Source organism: Copadichromis virginalis, linkage group LG4 (genome assembly GCF_057382275.1).
Source record: "Copadichromis virginalis isolate Kocher_CV1m ecotype Utaka linkage group LG4, C_Virginalis_male_GT1.1, whole genome shotgun sequence".
NCBI lineage: Eukaryota > Metazoa > Chordata > Actinopteri > Cichliformes > Cichlidae > Copadichromis > Copadichromis virginalis.
The window spans coordinates 4,609,207-4,623,885 of NC_140621.1; the positions used below are offsets into that span (position 1 = coordinate 4,609,207).

At 41.0% G+C, this 14,679-nt stretch overlaps 2 protein-coding genes across 3 annotated transcripts in view; both read right to left on the reverse strand.

Annotated features, from left to right (window-relative positions):
- Positions 1–1,877, reverse strand: part of LOC146710624 (carnitine O-palmitoyltransferase 1, liver isoform-like) — a 64,734-nt gene extending 62,857 nt beyond the window's left edge. Inside the window, exon 1 of the mRNA XM_085453216.1 lies at positions 1,764–1,877. The gene's annotated coding sequence lies outside the window, so the exon portion shown is untranslated. The remainder of the gene's footprint in view (positions 1–1,763) is intronic.
- Positions 1,878–7,996: 6,119 nt separating this feature from the next.
- LOC146710626 (serine/threonine-protein kinase BRSK1-like) overlaps positions 7,997–14,679 on the reverse strand; it is a 37,842-nt gene continuing 31,159 nt past the window's right edge. For both annotated transcript variants that reach the window (XM_085453219.1, XM_085453218.1), the window contains exon 20: positions 7,997–14,630. In XM_085453219.1, the coding sequence (XP_085309345.1) occupies positions 14,416–14,630 (215 nt within the window). In that variant the 3' untranslated portion in view covers positions 7,997–14,415. The remainder of the gene's footprint in view (positions 14,631–14,679) is intronic.

A 14,679-nucleotide genomic window follows, 5' to 3' on the forward strand; every position in this document is an offset into this window, starting at 1 on the left:
TTTTTTTTTTTTACACACTGCATCAAATTACAGTTGATTACGTCAATTAAGCATCATGAGGTGGAGGGTGGGTGGTTCCCTATTTTATTTTTATTTTTTTTGCTGGGAGTTTTAAAGCCCTATTAGTTAGGTTGCTTACTCTTTAAAATACCAGAATAGGGAGGATGGAGCAGGTTTAAGTTTATTAGGTTGATCAGTTTTGCTGAACTATGAAATATTTTGGCTGCAGTGTATTTTTTTTTTTTTAAACATACAGGTATAAAAGAATAGCTTTAGTGGGGGTTTTTTAAACTTGAGTATGAACTTATACAAAAAGCAGCAAGATATTAAAAAAAAACTGTTTTATTGATTAAAAAACACTATATTGGATTCATATCGGTATCGGCAGATATCCGAATTTATGATATCGGTATCGGCAGATATCCGAATTTATGATATCGGTATCGGACATAAAAAAGTGGTATCGTGCCGTCTATACTCTAAACGAGGTAGTGTGTCATCAGTGAAAGCCACGACAGATGTTTTCCACCACTTATGTTTAAACTAAACAACTACACTTCTCCCCCCACCTATGTAACCAGAAACAGGTGAAACGGACACTTGACCTTTCACTGGCTTTGCACACTTCGACTAGCTACAAGCCATTGCACCTTTTCTAAATGACCTCTGTAAATTCCTATAGGATTCCAGTCCTGTGTGAATGAGACGTCGACAGATGTTTTTTTCTTTCTATCGGGTTTGTTTTTCTTTACTCGAAGAGTTTAAATTATTGGTGGAGACAATTCAATAATCGCTGGATATTGGTGGGGACATGTCCCTTCCGTCCATGCCAAATCTACACCCTTGTGTTCTAGTAGCGTTAGTAAAACTACGAAATGGACTGTCTTGCTGAAGCATCTGAACAACGTAGACAAGCTGGTTTTTCCTGCCGTTGGCGCGCGTGCACACGAGGCGGCGCGCGTGCACACGAAAGCATTAACATACACTACCTTAATGTAACGTATAGCCAGTAGGAAAGCTGTTTCTAGCTTTTTAACACGGAAGTTAAACTAGCACACACCAAACACGGGTGCTTTAAACAGTGGTTTTAAACTCTTACCAGTCTACTTAACTACTATCTTAATTATCTTGCCCACCGATCTTTCAGACTGAGAGTTAGATGCCATAATTAGCTTCGTCAAACTTTGTTTTGGAATGTCTTGCATATTCTTGTTTGTATGTTTCTATATTTACACCCGCCCATGGCACAAGGTCAAGTCCAATGAGTCAGTTCTGTTTGGTGTAAGGGCTTGTCCCAACTCACCAAATCAATACAAGGGAATAATGATAGCAGATTTGAGTATCGGGGAACTTTCCCACCACCAACCCGTCCTGGATACGGCTAAGCTCCTTCCATTCTTGGTAAAGAAAATGCCAACAGTGCAGCCATCCTGCTCACTCGCAATCACTTTGTTTTGTAGTCGCTTCTAAGTGTGGAGCGTGAGCTACCAAACAAAAACAGCTGCCACTAAAACCCCACACCGAGATCACTTGTGTGAACTACACCGTGTTAGTTAGCATATATATATACTGCAAGTGCACATTACTCCCATTTCACTTCAACTTCACAGTGGTCCATTCATGCTCGACACCAGCTTCCACCCCGCGAGATTCACAAAAGCCAAGAGCGCGGAAAATGTCCAGAATAGTTTAAACTGAGAAGTTAGATTTTTCTTTTAAGGTCGCAGTTCAAACAGTGGTCTTCAAAGTTAATCTAAACGTACCTCTGCAGTTTCTCCGTGTGAAGTTTAATACGCAGACGCTGGTACGAACCGCACCTCTTCCAGCAACAGAGTGCACGCCACAGATTGAAAACCCCCAACCGCTCCGCCGTCTGACAGAGATCGTCTCTATGTACAAAGATGCTGCACTCTCACACGCTCATGGGCCTTAATGTGTACGCATAATGGGCATATGGCAAATAACATGAAATTGACACAGAGTTATAAAAATACATAGAAATGAAGTGTGTGTGTGTGTGTGTGTGTGTGTGGGGGGGGGGTATTTATGTCACTTTGACATAAATACATCAAAGGCAAATGTATTTATGTCAGAGTGAGACGTCTTTACTGTAAATTTCTCCTCAAAAAACTACTGTCAGTGTAGGAAAACCCGCCCACTTGTGATTATAATACGCTCCTTTTTCTCATTAATTATAGCTTCTGAATTACATGAACGGGACCCTGGTAAGCAACATCTAGAAAACAAAAAGAAAAGAGTGCGAGACAGTCTTAGTTTGCCTTTATTTTATTTTTATTTTATTTTATCCCTCTACTGCATGACTTTTTAATTTTGGGGGAAAAAATATTTCTCCCTATTTTGGGGGAGCTTTAGGGTTCCTAATAATATATCAATCATAAATTTGACACCCAGCCCCCCCAAACAGATATTGGTTTGTTGCTTCAAGGCACTGTGCGACAAGGGTACTAAAATGCCAAGTTATTCTATAATAAGTTGTATTAGTACAACAAGGATAAACAAATAAATACACAACAAATAAACAATGTAAACATTTCACAGAACAATAAAACACCAAAATGTCCAACATTTGACCCTAACCCCATGCACGCGCACGCACACACACACACAAACAGACACCCACACACACGTTGTTTCCATCACTTTTGGGAAATTACATTAACTGACCGTAATTGTCGGGCTATAAGCCGCTACTTTTTGCACAAGCTTTGAACCCTGCGGCTTTTAGTCAGGTGCGGCTTTTCTATGGATTATCCATGAGCGGATTTGTTTTGTTTGTTCCGCTGTTGTACGGCACTACGTTGCCTGGCGGAAGGATCGGGGTTCAAGAGTGGTGTGTTGGTCACATGTCCATCCGCCAGGAAACATAGTGCCATACAAGTAGCGCGAAAAACAAACTTCAAAGCAGCGCTACGCGTTCAGCGGGAGGCGTGGATGACGAGCGGCGATAAACTTGCGAAAAGCAAGTTATGCTCAACTCCACCGGTGGAATCTGACAGCGTGGAAAAGTGTGAAAACATCCACGATCACCAACGGATTTCGAAGGGCTGGACTGCTGCATGATGGAGAGGAGGACACCACGGCCCTTCAGAGGGTGTTTGACTCTGACTCTGACAACGAGGATTTCTTTGGTTGGTTTTGAAAGTGACAACGAAGGAGAGAAGCGGAGAGTGGATGACGAATCCACCCTGAGCCTGTTCGTTTCCGACACTGGAGGAGAGGACTTTGGTGGTTTTAGTGCGCAGGAAGAAGAGAAAGATGGTGGTGAAGGACTGACTTTTCTTCTTGTTGAAGCCGTGTCACTGCACCTGAGCCTAAAAGGTAGTCCGAATCTATTTTTCTGGTGTGCTGTAGGTTACTGTTATGTACTACATTTGTTACTCATTTATGAAGCACAGTACATGTTTCGTACTTGTAATTACCGCTACTTGTACATATACCTAAAAAGTTATGCAAATATGTACCCATAACTTGTTTTTCAAAATATTAATAAAAGTGATTTCTCCAAACAGCCGTCTCTTTCTTGACAATTCGCTTTGTGCATATTCTCTTACATATGATGAGTCAACATTGAAACACCTGCGGCTTTTAGTCAGGTGCGGCTAATGTATGTACAAAACAGGATTTTCCCCTGATTTTAGCTTGTGTGGCTAATATTCAGGTGCGCTCTGTAGTCCGGGAAATACAGTACATTCATTTCCTGGAGACTTATCCTGACTCTACCCATCACAAGTCCCTGCCTGAACCTTACCCTAACCCTGACTCAAGCCTTCACCGTAAAATTGAATGATTTACCTTGCAATTTGTCCCCATAAAGTAGGCGAGACCTCACAATGTGAGTGTGTAAACAAATTTGTGTCCCTACACCAATAAGTAATACACGACCACACACACACACACACACACACACACACACACACACACACACACACACACACACAAACACACACACACACACACACACAAACACACACACACACAGCAAAATTGGTATGGCCCGGATCAGGCCCACACAATGTGCTTACACATGGCCCACATACCGCAAAGAATGACGGCCCTTTGGTCGCCCAGACCTGGTTTGCCAGAGGTGGCCCACACATGGGCCAGCACAAGGCCAGTTTCAGACACACTGGTGTTCCTGTGCTAGCCCATGTGCGGATTAGCTCTGGCAAACCTGATCTGGGCCACCAAAGGGCCGTCATTCATTGCGGTGGGCCATCTGTAGGTGGTGTGCTGCCACGGACCAGTTGTAGACACACTGCTGGCCTTGTGCTGGCCCAGAAAAGTTTCAGCTCTGGCCCCAGATGTCAGCCTAATGTGTACCTTAATCAAGCCATGTAATAACAACATGTGTCAGAACATGCAAAACAGTGCAAAAGTAACATGCCGAAACTCTGTTCATGCCAGAAGTCAGCCGGCTGCTGTCAGCTGGCTTGATACCAGATCCAGACCAGACCTGCTTGCTATGTGGGCACTAACACACACAGACACAGGAACTTTACCAACTGACCCCTGACCCCTGAGCTCCTAAGTGTCCCGCAAACCTCATTCAGGGATCCACTCCTCTACTTCAATGTCACTCCCTGAAAGCTCACTGTCCTCACTTTCTGAGGACAGAAAGTGCACATTCCCATTTACATCCATGTCCTGTAATTATGAGTAGATTTTAAAGTAAAAAATATTGACTATGATCATATAAATGCACACAAACACATCTCTACACACATATGCAAATGCATTATATTGCCTGAAAAAAATTGGGCTGACTGCGCAGTGTTGCCATGACAGTTTTACTGTATAAATAAAAAAAAAAGTAGAACAAACAATCAAATATGCTTCTTAACATATTCATGCACATACAAGTATTTTTTTTAATATACATTTATTTTACTATAAACATGTAAAATAGTGATCTTTATCTTGCCTCCTAATGGAGATGTCCCTCGTGTAGTGCAGCTTGCAGAAAGGGGTCCCCCCCCCCCCCCAAATGAAAGTCACACCACCTTCAACTCATCATTTTATTGGAAAGAGATGTGTCTGGTAGCATTATTTGAAAAAAAAACAAGTGGTTTTTTTTTTTTGAAGGGCTAGTGTAAGGCATGAAAATGTGGCTTGTTGCCTCAGAGCAACGCTATGCTGTAGATGGTTATGTTTTGTTTTTTCGAAACATTTGGTTGCTTCCATTTACATCCAATTTTTTGTTCCCAAAAACAGAAAATAGATTAAAAAAATATGTGTGTGTGCGTGTGTTATTGATTAAATAACATTTTAAGTAACACGGTCCAAAGCTCGTTAGGTTAATTGGTGACAGAAAAATTCTGTCTTGGCTGACCTGTGGGGCATGGCAAAGTAGCAGAAGAGAAAGCGACAGGGCCAAGAAGCAGGCTGCATTTATTGTATGAGCATCAGTATGGCTAAACATTTAAACAGCTGCAGAGAGACCAGCAGAAGGGAAAGAAAATGCAGTGAGGGTTGGAGAAATACCACTGAGGCAGAGAGGGCTGGTGGACAGGATACTAGTTGGCAGAGTGACTGATGCCTACTTCTCAAAGATACAGGTTGATAAGGCCCATGGCAATGGTTAACCTATCTTATCCAAAGATAAGATGTAGTCTGAGCAGGTGAAAGAAGAGTAGGTGTGCAGGAAAGTGGGGCTCAGACACCGGAGCAGAAGGTGGGAGAGTTTATTGCTGGAGAATTAGCTGGTCTAACATCATTCAGGAAGGCTCCAGTTGGGTTGGGTTCCTTGTGGAAGCCGTCTATGATCTCCTTTCAAGTCCAGCAAACCTACACGTCCTCCTGTCCTCTGTGCTAAACAGCTGAGTTCAGTATTGAGGCACAAGTGAAACTTGCAGACCCTACAGACCAAGTTTGACCTCAACATGTTCCCCTACCTGTTGCAGTAGCTGCAGGTCTGGCTGATGATATAGACAGGTGGTTGGGTCGTGGTACAATTGTAAGGAGCAGAAGAGTTGGAGTTACCTGAAAATGCTGAGCTCCTTCAGGAGCAAGACAAGTGGATTCTGGTTGTTAGAATCCAAGAACACCTGATTCCTGAAGATTTTTAGTGACATGGCATCCACAACAACAGCTTTACAGTGTCACATGTAGATGAGCGCATCATCTGTGAGGCTGACATCAACTGTGCATGCAAACATTTGTATAATCCACCTGTTGGACTTCTTGGAGTTACAGTAGAGCATCAGTATGCTGCTTTTTTTTTTACTGTTTGACATGGTAACTTACCTATTTCTTCATCTTGGTGTCACTGCAGAGCTGGTGGCCTGCAGACAGTGGGGGTTGAGGATATAGTGCTGGCCAGGATGGAGACAAGATGGCAGCTGGTACCCGTGGCTTTTTGTTCAGGTATCAGGGGGAAAATGTGGGGCTCTAGTGCCCTTGTTTAGAACCACATCGTGAATGAGGCAGTCCTCAAAGGCACTGGCAAACAATTTGAATCCTCATTTGTCTTTGTTGCATTTCTATACCACCTTGACCTCATCCACTGACTGCTTGGAGATCTGTGGCTCACTCCTGAAGGCAGTAATCATTAAGCTGAAAAGTCTTGAAGAATAGATCAGTGTCTGGTGTTCTGAGTATTGTCGTTGTCTTCCTTTATCAGCCTGAAACGTCGCAGACAAAGACTTGGCATGACGTTCCTGAGATGAGGGCTCCTGCTCCCCATTGCCCAGTAGTGATGAATGGAGGACAGCTCAGCAATCCCCATGTGTATCAGGATCATCACAAAGTTCATCATCTCATCTTCAACAGTGGCAGAGGTAGTTTGGATGTCCTTTAAAGCAGCGGTGCCTAATCCCCGGTCCATGAAAATATTGTCCATGGCGCAAAAAATGTTTGGGACCGCTGCTTTAAAGGTTTCAGTAAGTTGGCCTGGTACCTGCTATCATGTTTAAATGGTGAGCACTGGTACTCAGCCAGGGCTGGGTTTTCCTGATCAGGTTTAGTTGGCTGTCCGTTGGCTTCTTCTTCTTCTTCTTCTTGGTGGGCCTCTTGGCTTGTGATGCTGGCTAGTTATCATCCTTGTCACTGCATTGTTATCCACAAGCACCTCAAGTGCATACTCCACACACTTTCTCTTGGCAGAGTGGTCCATGTCACATAGGCCTGGAGTGTTGACATCGTGGGTTGGTGGGATAAAGTTGGGCTCTTCACATTTTCATCTTCTTCCTCCGTACCCTCACATTAAATGGGCAGAATGGGACAACGACATTCTCCATCATTCCGTAAAAGAGTTGATTAGGCTGCTATGTAACTAAAGAGATAATGTAGTTGAGTCAACATCAAGGCCACTTTTAACTATTTGTGAAGGTAAAGAGAATAAGGTCCAAGGTCCAACAGACCAAACCCACACAGATTTCATTATTAGTTTTCATAATTTCTATAAATGTGTTATCTTCTGACGGGAGTCCCTTGGGTTGAAGAACAACCCTTCAACCATATGATATTTGACTTTTAATAATTTGCCACTGTTATACATATGAAGTCCTAACCTTCAGTGTTATTACTGTAGGGCTGTAGTTTGAAATGGTCCAGGCCACTGGTGATTAGTCAGCTATCATGACTTCATTGTGAGAAGCTTGAAGTTTGCAGATTGGCTGGGAGAACTCTACGTGGTTCGACGTCCTCATGGAAAGGCATGGGGAAGCCATTTTTGGATTTCCCGTTTCACCAAGTTACCAAATACAGTAACCTCTACTGGGAGAAAAAGAGCTTACATCATGTTTGATATTTTGTCACCAAAATGATGGACTGAGGAACACCATCAAGTGCAGAGTGTATTAAAGGGCGTCTTGCGATATACGTGATTTGTGCTGTTGAGTTGCATTAACTGAGGAAAGGAAGGAAATGACAGGAACTAATAACTATGATACTGATTTCGATACAATTTCAAGTAAAGATAATTACTCGGCATTTTAATGAGTTGAATGCTTTGAAACACATCACAGACACACACATACATATATCCATTGTTGTTTATTGGTCAGTATTTTTCACAGGCAATAATAATCATTGTCATAATAGTGCACTTTTCCTCTTTTGTAATTATACTACAGACATTTCTCTTTGTCATTAATTGGGTGAGCTGTTTTCTCGACCCCACCCTCTCCTACGCTCCACCTCCGCCCTCCGTTTATTTCTCACATCATGAATTTCTCCAGAGTGAAACATTCTTTTTCTTCTGTGTGGAGTGTGGGTCACAAGATGGGAGTTGGGAGTGGGGCTTGAGTGGCGGAGCAAGGGCGGACATGGAGGAGGGACATGATAGGAGATTATAGTCGTACAACTTTAACTGCAGAAGAAGAATGAGCAATAATGATGAGAGGAAGAATTGTATGGTGACTACAGTGTCAATAAAACATAGTGAACGCTACATAGATATGGATGGCATACAATGGAGACAGGCACACAGCGTATACAAATGTATACAGCATCTTTGTCGAAGTATACTGGGTATAAAATGTATACAAGAGGGGTGGTTATATACGGAGGTGAGATATGTGCATGTGGTGAGGGATAGGATGGGTGGAGCAGGAGTCCAGGAATACAAAGGGGAGGAATGGGAGGAAGAAAATGTAGAAAATCTTAAGTGAATAGGTGGAGGATAAAGGAGGAAATGAGTGAGGGGGGAGATTTCTTTCAATAAGGGAGTTTTGCGCAATCAAGCCAAGCGCCCTGTTGTGTCTTTGAATGGATTAAAATGCAGTGTTTGCTCAGTGGAGCAAAATTTAGAAGGTTCCTTTCCTCTTCTTATTTCAATCCTTTAGCTCTTTTTCTCTTCTAAGTGGATGAAAGATGAACCTTTGTTTTAATAAAAAGATCTAACACTACCTTTTGTGTATTTGAGTGTGCAACTTTAACACTCGCAAAACTCTGACCTGTCAGGTGTGTGGATCTCACTGCTGGGTTTTCCCACAGGTGTACATTATGAGAATGGGAATGGAAAAAAATAAAATTTTTGAAGACAGCACAAGTGATTGTATCCACTAAAAGGGAAAGATGTCAAAACGTCATGAGGGGCTCTGCTGTGAAAACTTTCATTTTGCAGCTTCTTCTTTTAAACTATTTATAGGCAGCTGAAGCAGAATTTGTAAAAGCAACCAGGAATATAGCAAAAAAAAGAAGGAGAAAAAAAAGATGTAATGACAAACACGCCTGAAGGTCGGTGAGGAATGAAGCTGGTTTGCATGAAACTACACAAAATGTTTTACAAGGAGTGCACATGACTGCTCTGTAAACTGTTAGCATTGTAATACTTGGCAGTGTTTGAGCTAAATGTCAATGTTAGCATGCCAAGCAAGTAACGTCCTCTGGGGCTCAAATATGAAGCCAAAGTAGAAGCCCAAAAACTACAGTACCTCAAATGTCCACATCAGTCCCATCGATTTCCATATTAAAATGCAGAATAAACTCATTTACACGGTGGTACAAAAATAAATAAATATTTGTTTTCTTGTTAGCTAATATCCCAGGGGGTGACACTTTATATAACTTGCCCTTACATAATTTCTTAATAATAACATTAAGAATGAATAGGGCTGTTTTGCGACTGGGTTAGGCCTGTAGCCTTTTGCTAGCTATCACCTCAGCTAACTGGAGACACTGTACTGGTATTCTAGAGCAGTTTAACGCAATTATTTGATAAATAACATGGCTTGGCTTTTGTTCAGAGTGAAATTATATTTTATTAGACTGTTAGTAATAATTAAGAAGTAACTGTGTGCAGTGTACCCACAACAGTTACACACAGTCTGTAAATGCACCATGCTAACCAAACATGCCAATTCTTAACTGATAGCTAACTGTTAGCTCAGCAATAGTCATTGGTAGCTCTGAAACAGTAAGATTGTAATTGCTATGTGTATATATTGTTAATATGCAAATGTTCAGCAGGTATAATGCTCACCAAGTTCTTTTTTTTAGATGGGCCTAATAGCATGCTAACATTTACCAGTTAGTTCTAAACACAAAGTGCAGAAAACCACCTAGAATACATGAATTTGGTGCCAAATTACTAAGCCAATTTAGTGGACAAACTGGAATTTTCCCACTCAAATCAATTCAATAATTAAGATAATGATGCTCCTTTTATCCACAAAGACACATATCTAACTGGGCTGAAAAGGACCTTTAATTTGAAAGGCCTTAGCGTGTGTGTTGTACATAGAGACACACAGAAACACGGACTTCTTTGTTACAACAAGTAATTACATAACATTCCAGCAGATTATCATCCTGCTGTCTTTTCGTTTGAGGTCTCAATTAAGAAAAAAAAATTGAACTGAACAAACACCTAAAAGAGGCAAAGACTCAGCACTGAAGGTATTTTATGTGTGTGAAATCTTGGTCTCGCATTATAAAATGGACATCTCTAATGGCAAAAATAATAACAAAATAAATCTAAAGTGCAGAATCACAACATAAAGCTTAAAGGGCTGTTTTGCAGCATTAAAATGTTAGAATTTTAAACAAAAAAACTTTGGACTAATTGTTTAGTTTTTGTCTGCAGTACCAGACATCTAACTAACACTTCCCTGTCTTTATAACCACCTATATCCATTATTGAAAATAATCCAGGAATGCAAATAAATACATACACAAATACATAAATACATTAATAAATAAATAAATAAATAAAATTTTTCAATAAATAGACAAACAAACTATTTCTGCCCTCTTAAATAGTTTCAAAAACGTTTCTTGACATTCACATGGTTGGTGCTATCTTGGTGTTAGACTCTAAAACTTAAAAAACTTAAAAAAACAAAACATACCCATACGCAAAAGCTGGATCAGAGTATAAAAATGAAATACAGTAGAAACCAAAAAAAGCATCTTTCATTCCTTAGATGTGGCTTCATTTTCCTTGCCAGGCAGTTTGTGTACAGAGTCTTTATGACTACAGACACAAAGCAGTTATTTGTAACCTGCCAGTTTTGCATTGTTATCAAAGGAAATGCAGCTGAGGATGGGTTTCTGTTGCCCAGCTGTTGGGCAAAAAAGCAAACAAACACCTGGGTGTCCTGTTTAAAAAGACTTCTTCCACATTTACCTTTAAGAGGACCTATTATGATTTGTATGTCTAGTGTTAAGATATATTAATGCAAACATATTAATGCAATGAACATATGTAAATGTAATGCCAGTGAGCCAAAGGATTTCAGTCAACTCACAGTACAAGCTGACATCAACCAGAATGAGTTTCTTTTCTTCATCTGCTACAGTCATAATTCAGTCAGTACAGTTTACAAGCTCTGGGTCCTGCCCCTCTGCAGGCTTCCAGAAACAAGACAATTGGAAGAAAGTGGGCTTGTAGGGAGGGTCTAAAACAGGGGTGGGCAACTCCAGGCCTTGAGGGCAGGTTTTAGATGTGTCCTTGAACCAACACAGCTGATTTAAATGGCTAGATTAGCTCCTCAACATGTCCCGAAGTTCTCCAGAGGCCTGGTAACGAACTAATCATGTGATTCAGGTGTGTTGACCCAAGGTGAGATCCAAAACCTGCAGGACACCGGCCCTCGAGGCCTGGAATTGCCCACCCCTGGTCTAAAACGACTGAAGGGTTACAGGTAGGATTTTTAAAAGATTAAAGAAATTATATTTTAAAAACTGTAAATCATGCAATGATGCTCTAGTGTTCCAAAGTAGAAATATCATGGTCTGGAAATGAGCATAGAAGTTCCCTGCAAGTCATTTCTTAATTGTCTTTTCTATTGAGGGAGAGGTTTGAATTTTTCTCAGTACAATATTCACATGCATCTGCTGCTCGGTAGAATCAGCGCCCTACCCTGCATATAAAGGTTTAGCAAATATTGAGCTGTAGCTCATTGTATTCTAAATTTATCAAAATGAAACTGTCATATTTGTCCAGCATGTGCTGGCTTGTGTGTAACTTTTAAGAAAGAAATATCAGGAATTTTACAAACCACTTATTAAAAAGAACTACAAAAAGGAAATTACATATCTGCTAATTTCAATGATTCTGTTTCAATCTATTTAGGTAACACAGAAAAGGTAGCTAAACTATAAAGCTAGCAGTGTGTACAGCCATCCAAGAATACTGCATGAATGCTAAAATCTGAATAAGGGTGGATAATGTTTTTCCATCGTGTCATCGCTGTCTGAAAACAGCACTGTTCATGCGAAATGGATAAGATAACTGAGTTATTTGCAGCTTTCAGAATTCGGAACTTCATAAATAAAAAAAATAAAAAACAGTAGATATACGACTCGTTTTTCTAAACCAAATTACTTGACTGCCATCTGGTTGCAGTAAAAAGACATGTCAAGCCTAAACTCCTATTGTGTGCGGGATCTCTACGTAAGTAGCCATTTCCAGAATTTATGCCAGCGGGATGGTCAGATGGTGATGTGTAGTCACATTTCAAGGGAGATATACATCAGGTTACATTACAGATTGTAGCACAGTGCTTCAGTAAAGCCTTGATGGATGCTCAATCATCCAAGGAAATCATCCAAAGGAAAGTTAAGCTAAGTTAAACGATTTGCTGATAGTGTGTTTCAAAGTTTAAAGGCTGGCAGTTTCACCAAAATTTTAATGACGATCTGTGTAGGTTCTCACTCATCACCAAGTCATCATTAAGACATGCTACCAACAATCAGAAATTGAAGACAAATTTACTCACAACACTTTTGGGTAGCTGGAGCTGTTTGATTCAAGTTGGCCTTTATAAAGACACGAAAAACAAAAATGGAGAGGATGTGTAGATACATAAACAATCTCTTAGGACCTAATAAGTTCTAAAAATATGTTACTGTAACTTAAGTCAAGCTATCAGGTGAATATTTGTGGGTTTCCAATGTGACCGTATCCTGACGCTGGTTGGACTAACACAGACTTGTGTTAGAGCAAGGACAAAAAAGGAAAAACAGAGAAATGCTGAGAAGCTTAGATAAGACAATCAGCATTTGACAGGTCCACATACTTGCAAGGCCTTCATGTGCAACTGCTGTTTGTGGAAAAGGAGACTGGTTATTTTTAACGCTAAAGCTTCATACTAGCTTTGTCTGAACGCTGGCGTGCACTTTGCCAGGGAACAAAGATTTTGTCACTTCTTTGTTGGAGATCCACTTATGGAAGGTAAAGCTTGATTTAGACTTCTGCAGGAAATCTACATCCTAACTTACGCAGTAACCAGAAACAACCAGAAGGTTGCAGCGTAGGGTTAAAATGGGGTTCCGATTAGGGCGCAAGTTTAAGACGTCATAGCCAGTATGTAGAACAGAACTACGGTGAACAATAAAACCATGTGTATATGGCATGTGAATGTTATATGAGACAAACCTCTTTTAACAAAATATTTCTCCAAGATTGCTTTGGAGGCTTTTCACAACTTGTTCTTCTTTTCTACTACTGAACGGATACTGCTCGACCTCCTGTGTTTATGTATCCACCTTTTTCTCCCCTAGCATTGCCTGTGGTGTGTCCTAGTGTCCTTAAAATGGGGCTAAATCTAACTGGATATCCACTTTTTCTTCTCCTTCATTAAAGGCAATATGGTATCATAGCTTTAAATAAGTGTAATTCAGAAATGACTGTGGGACTTCTCATACACTCAAGCAAGTTGTGTTTGTTGATTAAGATATTCACTTTGCTGTAGGGTTATGTTACATAGCTACATCAGATCCATTGTCAGCACAGCATTAAGTTGGCTAATAATTTAAGAATTAAATCCATTTTCACAACCGAGTCTAAAACAGGACTCTCCCTATAGCTCGTTACTTTCATTCCTTAACGCAGCCTTCAATTAGAAACTGATGAGACGAGAGCAGAGATGGTTTCCTGTCATGTTAGGTGATGCTGAAAAGACTTGCTGATTCATGAGACAGCCAGGAAATGAGGAATGAGAATGCCTTGATGCGCTCCGTCACTGACCAACATCTTCACGAGCCACTCTGACTGACGGGTGGGAACTTGATTGTTGAGTTTGAACAATGTGTTGCATGTGATTGGTCAGTGGGAACTTCATGTGCTTTTTTTTTCGATCCATAGGAACAGGTGAACTAAATTTCTTCTATTTTCATAGTAAAGTGGAGCTTTTTGGACATCATTTGTTTTTAGGCTTGTCCCACCAGGGTGAAGCTATCCTTTAGGGCTAATTAGAGATCAGCTCCAGTAGTCTCCAAAAATATACATTTCTGAGAAAACGAGCCATTTCAGGGGGAAATCTTCATTAAATCCCTAGATCAGCTTCAAGGAAAATCTTCTCCCTTTTTCCATCCCATTGCTTAGGACTAAAAGTATGAAGCAAGGCAGGAAGTAAGGAAATAGGAAAGGAAAGAATGTGGAAAGGACTAAAGAGAGGAAGAGAAAAGGGCCCGGCATAGGGCCCTCACTTCTCTTCCACAACATTCTTTTCAAGGGTGAGCCTGTGTCCCGTTGGACGGCGAGAGTCTGGCCTTGTCTTTCCCCGACCCTCGTCTTTGTAAGACGGCTCCGCTGCTGCTTCCGCTACTGCTCCCCCCGTCTGCCGCATGCTCCCCCTCTCCCCGCTCCGATCCGCTTTCAGATCTCCTGGAGTTCTGACGTGTAGGAGTGCTGGGCTGGCGGGAAAGCTGACCGTTCTTCTCATCTAAACGGCAAGAGGTAAAGTTAGGGAGAGATGAAGTAAAGCTAACAAG